This window comes from Stegodyphus dumicola, chromosome X1 (assembly GCF_044657685.1).
Source record: "Stegodyphus dumicola isolate Sdum_Otavi_A_Nest chromosome X1, ASM4465768v1".
Classification (NCBI taxonomy): domain Eukaryota; kingdom Metazoa; phylum Arthropoda; class Arachnida; order Araneae; family Eresidae; genus Stegodyphus; species Stegodyphus dumicola.
The window spans coordinates 25,048,645-25,060,733 of NC_140780.1; the positions used below are offsets into that span (position 1 = coordinate 25,048,645).

General features: G+C 33.3%; 1 protein-coding gene across 1 annotated transcript; it reads right to left on the minus strand.

The window, feature by feature from the left end:
- Positions 1 to 858: 858 nt before the first annotated feature.
- Positions 859 to 1,613, minus strand: LOC146993111 (uncharacterized). Its single transcript, XM_085807005.1, has one exon. The coding sequence runs from the start codon at positions 1,611 to 1,613 to the stop codon at positions 981 to 983; it is 633 nt and encodes a 210-aa protein (XP_085663131.1). The 3' UTR covers positions 859 to 980.
- Between the last annotated feature and the right edge of the window lie 10,476 nt (positions 1,614 to 12,089).

Genomic DNA, 12,089 nt, shown 5'->3' on the forward strand with positions numbered 1-12,089 from the left:
CCTTCTAGATGTACAATGAGTAAAAATATATCAAAATAACTTGTAGGGAAATGCATTTAAAAATCCGTGCTTATTTTTGAAGAAAAATGCTCTCAATAAATACTTTTTGCGAACATTTCTTCTTTTCCCATACCTTCGAACTAAACCAAAAGGTGGTCAATTTAATGACGAAAGTAAGCGAAGGTAAATTAAAATCAAAACTGTTTTTTACTTAATTACCAGTGGTTTGGGTTGGTTTATATGATTACAGAAAGCCTCCAGGGTTAAATGCCTAAGAGGAGGGATGCCTTCGTGGAGGGCTTGCTAAGGAAAACTGCCTCGTATACACGTTACACATGGGGAAAACACCCATGCAGCCAGCCCGTTCACGGGATTCAAACCTGAGACCGAACTACAAGTGTTCAGTGACTTTACCGATCGGCCGCTGCTAGGCCTCTTAATTACCAGCGCCCATTTATGCATCATGCTGCTTTTTATAGACACTGTAATAGCTTGTAACATAATAAAATGTTAAAATCAGAACAAAATTATATGTTAAAATCAGAACAAAATTATATTAGGTTTCTTAAATTATTCAGTTACCTATTTTATATTTAAAATTATACGAAATTTATATAATTATACAAAATTTGGCTTTTATAACTGCAGTGAGCATTGTTGCATTAATATAATTTTGTATTAATATTTTCATAATAAAACAAAACTTATTTAATTTCAATTAAAGATTAAAAATTATTTTTTAAGCAAATTATACCATGGCTTGTGGGTCCCCAAGAACACAGTAATGGGAAATGAAGCAACCATTCAGTGTTCTTTATTATCCACAGGGGGGGGGTTTCGCCTCTGCCGAAGGCTCATTGTTGCCCACTTTTGGTAATCTTTCATTTACATAGTGGCAAAGAAAATATTGAACCTAGAAATATCCTCACAACTTGACAAAGCTATCAGATGAAGAAGAGGGATGCCTTCGTGGAGGACTTTTATAGAGGTATAAAATCTGAAAAGTCATCCGAGTCACTGTCGCAAGATTCCGTTTCTTCTGAATCAGAATCAGAATCGCTGCTGCCAGTTTGAATTATTAATCCATCCACTATCTCTTCTAAAAGTTCGTCCTTGTCCCAATAATAATTTTCAAGTTTTTCTACGTGGTTGCAGTGCGCCTGCCATTCTTGAGAAGTGACTTCATCCAAAGCTTTTTGTGTTAAATTTTTCAAATTTTCCAAGCTTAAGTCCCCAGTCACATTCCTTTCCCTGATCAGTCTTTTAACTGATGACCAAACGTATTCAATTGCGTTTAGATCACAGTGGTAAGGAGGGAGACGCACAACATGATGCCCATTTTCCTTTATGATGTTGTCAATTTTATATATTACTTTTTTAGGACGATTGCATTCTATTAAGCTGAACAGTTCCGCTTTTCGCATTTTGGGATCGCAGCATATCGTCTTCTTCATCAGCCAATTTACAATTGTTTGCTTTGTAGCATATTTCGTGGGTGTCGGATCTTCAATTTTTGTGTGATACGGGGCATTATCCATGCATACCACACTTTGAGGTAGTAAATTTGGAAGAAGCTTTTCCAACACCCATTTTTCAAAATTTCCATAGTTCATTTGCCCATGGTAATCCCCGCTTTGAGCTGATGCTTTATAAATAAGTTGGGCACCTGGAATAAATCCTGCGGAAGAGCCAGCATGGACAACAATCAGTCTATTTTTGGAACTGACATTTATCTGTGCGCCCAAAACCGTATCATGCTGCCAACATTTCTTAAAAGTTAAATTGCTGTCAATCCATGTTTCATCGATGTAAACGATGTGGCGTCCACTTGCTCTGAGTTTCCTCATTTCGCGTAAATAATTGTTCCTCCAAAATACAATGTGAGGTCTTTCGATAAGAATTTTTCTTTTGTTAACACATTTCTTCCAGCGAAAATTCATCGAACGCAAAACTTTGCACAATGAGTCTTTTTGCCACGGGAAGTCTATTTTTTGCCCCAAGACAGGCAATAATTTCCGCACAGATGGCACTTTCTTTTCTTTGATGTAAAAGTCTTGTATAGTCTGCCGTATAACGCATTTGTCAAAATCGTCAATTTCGCACTTATGATTAGCAGGGCTTTTACGTTTCTTTCCAGGCGTATTTAGAAGTTGATCTTCCCCCATTGTTGATACTTCGCGCTTAATTTTTTTAATTGTATACTCCGATACTCCAGTAGCTTGCGACGTTCTCTTCAAAACTTGAGGAAGAGGAACTACTAAAGAGTTCGCCGAAGCTTCAGAAGCGCAAAATTCTGCGACATTGTACACGATTTGACGTGCCTGAGACTTTAAAGGTTGACCTTTCTTAAACTGGAAGGGCATTTTAAAAAATTGGCGATTAACAAAGCACTATGAAAATCAAGCTAAATAGAAGCAAATTTGAACAAATACCAGTACAAAAGATATAACAACGAGAATAAAAATAGCTAATAATAATAATATAAGGCTTAAGAAAAGATGCGTGCAGCTGGAATGAAACCAAGAAGACGAATGATAAACTCTTTTCCCTTCAGCCAACAGTCGCCAAAAATAAAATAACAATAAAGCAACCCTTGGTTCGTCCCTATTTGAAATATACTAGCCCTGTTGCTATAGCGACCGCCACCCGCCAGACACCGTGGCGGGAGGTGTTCTTACCGTAGACAGACAGTAGAGTAAGAGCAGTAAATACAGGAGGTAGTAAACAACCGTTAACACTGTAACACAGGTTGTATGCGAGTGCCAGAAGTGCATTTAAAGTGAGTTTAGGACTGCTCCCCACATAGCACAAAAACATCCTTGGGATGTCATGAGAATGTTGCTCGCGGGATATGCGTACATCGTCAGGACATCCCGGAATATCCCTCGAACCTCCTAAACACCTCCTCCCGAGTGCTTAATGCCACATCCCAGTATATCCTCAGGACAACTTAGTAAAATGCATATGAAAATTAAATAATGTGCAAGTTTCAGATGTGCAATGTCAAAAACTAAAAGTGGTAAATTTGAAAACAAATATCCTCAGAATGTTTGACAACCGAAGTAAACCGGACAATGCAGTATGAATATCCTCAGGATGTGAAATTGGTGAAGTCCTCAGGACATCTGAGAATCAACATCTTCAGGGCATCCTCTCATATCCCGGAACATAGCGACTTAAATAAGGCATTCTCAGGATGTTAAATTACGATGTCTTCAAGACATCTGAGAATCAACATACTCAGGACATCCTAAGTATGTCCCGGGATATTGCGACTTAAATAGGACATCCTGAGGATGTTTTGTGCTATGGGGGTCTCTATTTGTCAGCCTCCTGTTTTCTATGATCTTGTTAGGAGCTTCGAAGCCTTTGCAGTCTTGCGCTACTTTATTTGCTCTTTGAACTTTTAGTATTATTATTTACATGACTGAATTTTTATCTTTTATGTGTCATTCTATCATTTTGCGTATTGTCTGTGTATGATTATGTTATGTATTGCTGTATTGTACTGTTGGTGTATCATTTTTCCTTTTTATCAGTATTATTTTTAAGTAGCATTTCATTTTTTATTATTGCATTATTATTAAATTGGTTTATTTTCTTTTATAGGAGTACTAGCATAGTTTAATTATTCATAGTATATTTTAGTATTTTGTATTTTTATTATAATAATATTTGATATTTGTATTTTTATTATAATAATATTTGATATTTGTATTTTATATTTTTTTCTTTTATCTGTCCAAACCTAGATATTATGTTTTTATTGTTGAATTGCATCTCCTTGTACTATGAGTTATTTACTTACATCTGTAAGCCTCGTCCCTAGTGGAATACTTCGTGAAACACGAGGAGTTTTGTATTTGTTTTCTTAATTTAAAAAATATGAGGAGGGAAATGATAATTTTCAATGAAAATCCTGTTAATGAAGGAATTTTAAAATCTTCAAAGAAAACATAGCTTAATGAATTAATTTTTTATTATTGCTTAATTAATCCAATAGATGGCAGCATCAACTAAGCAAATTAAATGTCAAACGTTTAATGCATTTTACCTAGCTAATAATCCTACGTCACATTTAATTAAAAAATATATGCTATTATAATTAAAGTGAACCATGCTTTATGAGATGTTATAAAAAAGGATGGTTTGCAGCAAAATTTCTTATTAACTGTATACTTTTGGAATGTTAACATGTGTAAAAAGAAAGCGTCTTCATATGTTATGTTTTATACGTTTCAAGTATAACTGCAGAATTACAGGTCGTAATAAAGGTCCCTTCTCTTTTTGTTAATTAGCCATTTACCTGCTAACGTTACGAGCTTAGACAGGTTAAAAATAAAATTATTTTAATTATTTATTTTTCATATCTTAAATAATAACTCGTAAATTAGAATTTCTGTTTTAACAGAATTAGATAATCTGCATCGATAAACAATCAAATTCTGCATCTTTCACGAAATCATAAAATAACCTGCATTATTGATCAAATATTGTCCGATCGATAAAATGGCTGTGTCTACCCGTCCTGGGTAAGGAAGGCGGTTAGCCGATACACGATAGAAATAGTAAACGTCTGACTATTTGCATTGATTATGAGAAGGGTAATTTCATTTTCCGTGTGGAGATCCAATGACAAGAAAAAGCTATTTAATTATTTCATTTAATGAATAATTGTTATCATTATTTGCTAGATACCTAAGGGTTTCCGCATGAGGATAGGGATGCCTTTGTGTATGATTTTTTAAAGGTTTAGTTTGGTTTGTTTGATTATCAACACACTAATTTTACACTTTGTAAATTATCAACACACTTAAAGGTAATCGGGATTTAAAACTAAACATGATGTTAGAAACTTTGAAGACCATAAAACTATGAGACCATAAAATTTCTGAGTAAAACCTGTAGATGATCTATTATGATCGAGGACTAAAACAAGTATTTTAAAAATTGCAAGGAAATATTTGAATATGGAGTAAATGAAAACAATCCATATCGTTAAAATGAATAAAAAGGGATAAAATGTTGGAATTACGGGTGATGAGACAGAAATAAAAACATTATAAATAAGTTAAGCTAGAATTAAGAAATATAAACACAGAAGGGAAATCATGAACGTAAGAAAAGCAATTAACAGTTATAGACTTAAGTTTTTTTAAAAAAATATTCGGTAATGTAAGGACGATATTGTTAAACACGTGAAAGAAATTAGAAATTCTGTAGAAAATTTAGTAAAAGAACTAAGATCATGAAAAATAAACGTTTCTTTTTAAATACAATTTCATACCACTATGTTAAAGTGTGTATAGAATACTAGAATGGTTTAAAAAAAGGAAATGAAGTTAAAATTCAGAATATATTGAACATTATAACGTTAAAAAATGTGTGAAATTGCATCTAAAATTAAGTAATGTAACAAATAACAGCACGTGCGGGAACGTTTGTGAAATATAACGTATAAGTTAAAAATCAGGTATTCTGAAATTTATGAAAGGTATGAAAAAAAATAGTATGTGGTAATTAAATAAAATATTACAAATTAGAAACGTTAAGTATTAAAAAAATATGACAGTAAATGAATATGTTATTATGAAACAGAAAACCTGAGAAATAAGTTAAAGTTTCATGAAAAACTAGAAAGGATAAAAGTATCAGAATAAATTGATGAGTCGATTCAAATTCCATTTTCTTAAATAGGCTTTTTTACCTGAATCTGAATGTATCACATCAGCTTAGTGGTTAAAATCTTCAAACTACTGAGCTGGTGAGATATTTTGTTTGAGAGTTCAATTCTATATTTTGAATAATAGAATTTTTTTTTTTAAAAAAAAGAAATTTCTAAAATAAATTAGTTTCTTTTTTCGTCCGTAGAGGACGCCATGAGCAATTCCTAAACAGATTATTTTCATTTTTCATCCCTAGAGGACGCCATGACCCCGTTGCCAATTTAAAAAAAACTAACTTTAAATGAGAAGCAGGAGGTCTAACCCTCAATCAGCAATCTAAAAACAACTCAACTCCACTCGAAACCACGCCTTCTAGTGTGATGACGTTCCCTTTGGCCCCGCCTTCTGTGTGACGTCGTTGGCCACGCCCACACCGCACACCGCGTGTCGCAGAACCCGTATTTTTATACTACTGATATTGTTCTACTGAGAAAATTAGCGGGGAGAGCTTAGTTTCGAATCTGCGGTCAAAAAATACAATTCTTCTTAATTATTTACAAAACAGCCATTATGTTTTATTATATTTTAAATAATTTTGTTTAGGATTTTGCATATATGTAATTATTTTTGGTGAACGTATATGTGATATAGTAGTAATAGTTAATAGTAGTAATTATATTTGTAATAGTAGTAATGCTTGAAAGAGACAAAATTCTGTTGGAAAAATATGGATACAAGGGCAAGATTACTTCATAGTGTGGTAAATAGCATTCTCGCGATACTGGTGAGATATCATCAAACTGGGGAGAGTTTGGGAAGCTAATTTTTGGAGACATATTTAGCGAGAAAGCGTTAAAAGTCACAAAACTTGGCGAACATGTGGCGACATTTTGGTTCGATCCTTGTATAACTGTAATTGGTACTGTGATTGAATAAATGTAATTGATCCCTGTATGTAACTGTAATCATATCCCGCCCTCATATGCCTTCCAGTAATTTCGAGAAGTGAAAGTACTACAGATTTCTAGGCGAGTGATAAACTATATAAGACCAGACAGAGTATCAGTTCCTTAGTTGTTTAGGTCAGCGTAAGTTCTGAATATTGAGAGATCTCTGTAGGAGCATCGCCTTTTTAGATGATTTTGCAGTGCGTTGTGTTTAACGTTCTTACCAGTTTGAAGTATAACTACTCATTGCGCTCTGTGATACTGAGAAGAGCTGTACGAGTACTTTTGAGAAAAATTCCAGAACTGCAAAGTGTTCCTTTTTGTAAAATAAATTTTATCAAGCTATAATAGGTACTGTGTGCATTCAATCTATTACGAACCTGTACGCATGGAACAATTTTTGGTGTAAGAAGTGGACTGAATGCCGGTGACAAGAGCGATGGATGAGCAACTAAGACAGCTGATGACTGATTTTGCTGCATTGCAAGGAAAGATGGAGAGGGCAGTCAACTCTGTGAAAGGAACTGCAAAACACTTCAAGTGTTCTGCAGTGATCTTAGCACTGAGGTTAAGATCGCTCCCAGCAAGAAGGAGGGAAATTAATTAGATGCCATCTCATGGGGCGGAGGTTGCTAGATATTAAAAAGCCCCATTTTAAAGCACTTCAGATTTCTGCAGTGAGTGGCGGCAATAATGAACTTTTCATTATGGGGCATATAAATGGATTTCCATGCAATATGACCATCGATGCAGGAGGAATCTTAGGATTATCCGAAAAGATTTGGCTCAACTATTGGAAGATAAACTCATCTGAACACCGCGCTGCATTACCCTCCAGACTGTATTCGGGAATAAAATTGACATTCATAGAAAATTAAACGTTAATATCACGTTTGGAAATCCCACCTACCATCACACAGCATACGTAACAAATATTACACACCCTTGCACATTCGGATTAGACTTTCTATGGAACTACAGTTTTTCCTTGGGGTAAAAATAACGAGTTGCGTTCTGCCTCTGAGGAAATAAACCTGTTCGGAATTAAAGATGAAGGAGTTAAATACATCCACCAAATAATAGTTCAAGTCGATAATCACAATACCAGCAAAAGCAGAGTTTTTACTCTCTGCTCTGTAAGACAAAATAGAATGGAAAAAGGTAAATAGGTGTATATTTTTCTTCGATTCTATCTTGACTTCTCTTAAAAAGTATGATGAAATATATTGTATTTTCAGTGCATAAAATGTCAGAAATCAAACTGTGCACAACACGAACTACGAAAGGGAAGAAACTAGATAGGCTGCCAGTTTCAGGAAACTGTCAATATTCAAGCTTGAAATAAGTTATATTTTTGTTTAAATTTTCTCTATAATAAATAAAAAGTCCTAAGCACGCAGAAATTCACAAAGAAAGAAAATTTTGAAAGTTTTTAACATTAGCAAAATTTTTAAAAGTAAAAAATTCTGCCTGGACTGAAATTGTGGTTGCTGTTTTGAAAACTGTATGCTCTGCGTGAAATTTTAACTGAAATTATAATAAAAAAGTATTTGGTAAAAAAGTATATTTTTGTTGAAAACATCTCAAGTAAAATTTCCTGTTAAAATTTAGAACTTTACTGTTCAATGATGTCACGGTTCTCGAGCAGTTCAGATTAAAATTTTATGGAAAATTTGTTGAAATGATAGTTCGAATGATAACGTGTTGCTGTGTTGTGATAAATCTCGTTTGTCTGACCTAATCAGAATAAGTCAAGTAAATTTATCACAGCAAGGAGCACAATATTGCGTTTGTCGTCGTCAAGACCCTTGAGCACCATATAGGGGGCAGCAGTGCTTAAATTGCTCCGGAGCCCACCGGAGGCCGGTTCCGGTACTTCTAAATTTTTAAGATAAATTACAATTCTAGCCGGAGCGCACCGAAGCCCTAAATAAGATGAGCTCCGGTACTTCTTAGAATTTAGAATTCATAACGTTTTAGTTTAGCAATAAGCAGATCTTGCAATACTATATTTCCCTAGAAATACGAGCTCATGTTAACATGAAACGTTTAAGTAAAGTCCCCTCACTCACATGCGGAAAACTTTCTCTTTACGAAGGGCAATATATTTGGGGGAGTTTGATTAGGAACGCGTAATGCCATCGTATCTAGTGTATTGTTATCGATGGTTACAGTTAGTTATCCTCGCTGGAAGGAAAATTTGTGTTCTTAAATGTGCGTTAAGTGACAGCGAGTACAATAAGAGTGAAATACTGAGATAAACTGCTCAAGCACGTCCTATACATCGTCTTCCCACAGTATCCACTAATGTAACAAAATACGGGGAAGGGGGCGAAAAGCGTAACCAGCAACTTTACATTCCTTCTTAGGAGTTGGATTCAGGATTCATTTTACCCCTGACGCACATCCGCTTTATGGCTATAATTATATCAACAAAGAGCCGCGGTAGTAGAGAACGTTCTCTCTCACCAAGATTTTTGTTTCCACCCAATCATACCACCCTCACTTTAGCATTATCTGAATTTTCATCAGCTATATTTTAAGTATATTTAATTTTTGTGATGATAAAAGAATTTTTCTCCCCTTACGATCAGAGCTCAAATTGGACGGGAGCTTACCGGATCCCCACTTTAATGCTTCTTAGTTTTTGTAATAAATCATACTTCTAGCCGGAGCGCACCGCAGCCCTAAATAAGAAAGTTGCAGCACTTCTTTTATGTAATAGAATAACAATTTCAGTAAATATTTTATCTCGAAAATTTTATTTTTAGCGATAAAATTATATTAAAAATCGCTTATTTTATTTTATCTCTTTACATTTGATTTAATTTCAATTAATTAATTATATAATAATTATTAATTAGATAACAATTTGTTACCATTAATTAAATAGCTATGAATTAATTTGATAGTAATTAACTATTTAATTTAAAAATTATTAATGAGTTTAATAGCCATTTTATTTATTTATTTACTCTTGTTCTTCTTTGCTGACGATCTTCCATAGGGCTCCGGCACTTCTAATTTTAGAAATAAAGCCCTGGGTGACAGTACGATTTTGCCTAGTTTTTGATTTCGCAGAGAACACCTATTCTATGCGCGAGAGTTCTTTAGTTTGCTGGCCACCAGATGCCGCTACTAGTGAGCTGGAGGTAGGAAAATTGGGAGGAAGCTCTGTATGCGTTTTAGTTGCTAATTTTTTCATATTTAAAAGAATATAATCGCAGATCTCTAAATCAGCGTCGAATTTATCGAAAACATGACGATGCATTCGCTGTTCCCGAGCTGTCTTAATTGTATACTTTAGACTGAGGAAATTTAGTGTCATAATAATATGTGTTGAGCTGAGAGAGTATTTGAAGCCACATTTTGAAAATAGGAATGTACTAAAAGAAAGACAGGCTCTTTATACTTTTTCTGAAATGAAATATCTACATATATTTCCGTTTACGATGTATCAGATTATATTTTAACAATCTTCCGTATAGCATTTTTCTACCATATATTTTTTCATTAATTAATAATATATAGATATGCGAGAAGAGTCTAAGTAATTTATCTGCAACAAAGAGTAAGTTAAACTATAACAGTTTAATACCTTACGAACTAACTATACTGTGAACCCTATAAATAATACTTTTTATTATTAAGCGAAATTTACACTATATATATTTAAGAGGATTATTAAAGCTGTAAGGGAAAAAAAAAAAAAAAAAAAAAAAAAGTGAAAAAATTAATAGAAATGTTGTTTTTTATTACATTTTTTTATTATGTGTTAGATGTATACATACAGATACGGAAAAATGGGTTGCGCGTTTATACTGTTTTACAAAAGTGCTGATTATTTCGCACTTTGTAATACGATTTGACAATTATATGGGCAAATAATATGTGAATTTATATGTTGACGTCTGCCTATTCATTTGCGTAACAGAGAAAAATTTAGTAGAATTTTGCAATTAATTATTGGTTAGCTAATATTTATGTTTAAAAAATACAGCGGCTTAGCTATTTTTTTCTACTGATAATTTTATAAAGATTATTCAATAATATAAGTGGCTACGTAAATGCATAATTATAAAAATCTTGTATATTTATATTATAATAATATATAATATAATATATAATATATAAATTTGATACTAGATAATTAAAACAGGAAAAATTCCCTTGCCGAGACTCAAGCCACAGATCTTCCTATTGCCAGTTAATATGCTAACCATTTACATTACGAGTGCCTGCATGGGGAAATTTAATAATTCTTTACAATTTCCCTATTTAAAGGCTGACTGGGAAAAGTCATTAGTTATATTCGACCAAATCTGACTCAGATTTTGGTTCGGGTGCTACCATTAAGTTATATTTTTTGCCATATTCATAATGTGAGAAATCAGTGGGCTTATGTTGGAATTAAAACCACGGATCTCCCAATTGACAGCTGGATAGGGTAACAATTTATACCATGCATAGATGGATGCAATAATTCCTTGGAACTATAAATATATAAGATCGTACATACAATATGTCGTACAAAAAATTTCTTTGAAGTAACTCGTGTATAAGATGCAAATCCCATACATTATTAGCTGAAATCATTGGGTTTCTTAGATTCCGTACGCTTATAAATACATCAAACAATGTCAGATTAATATACCTTAATATCATAATTGCTAATTTTATATACCGTTTCATAAGTTACACATTATTCTCATAATTTCAGGTATTTTGTGCCTTAAGGTTTTTGCCTCTGGATCATACCAGTAGTGCATAGCAAATGAATGTTGTCTGCCAGTCAGCTTACTATTAGTAGAGTAGTTTCTCATGTTACGTGAAAGGGCGGTCATTTTAAAATTTTACAATTTATTTTAAAATACAATATTCAATTTAAAGTTCCAAACATTGCAATACTATTGTGAACTTTGAATTTCTGTAAGCGATGGCGGTTGGGAGAAGAGTTTTCTAATAAAAATCTTTTAGAAAGTATTTTAAAACAATAAATATTTATTTTGCATTTAAGAACTATAAATGTTTATGCATTAAAAATCATTCTTCCTTTCTGCTTACATTATGGAAACTGAAAAAATGAACCAGACTGCTACGATATCATCGAAGGCTTTGAGAGAAAAAAATGCAAAATAATATACTACAATTGAAAAATGTCGGAATTAAATATGCAATATCCACGGAAAAATCTTCTTACCATGGCAAACAGCAATGGTGAAATGGAAGGAGAAAACGTCAGATTTCTTTTTGAAAATGTTCCGAATGAAACAAGCCTGGGCCTTACTTTAACCAGTTTCACGAACTGTGCATGAAAAATAATGAAATATTTTAATAATATTCTTGTCTATGGATCATTATTGGTTTTAAAAGCTTCCGTTTGAAAACTATATTCTGCACTTAGTGGAAGGCGGAAGTGGATAAATCAGAATGATTTCGTTTTATCTGAAGATGCAAGTTCAGAAATATTACAACT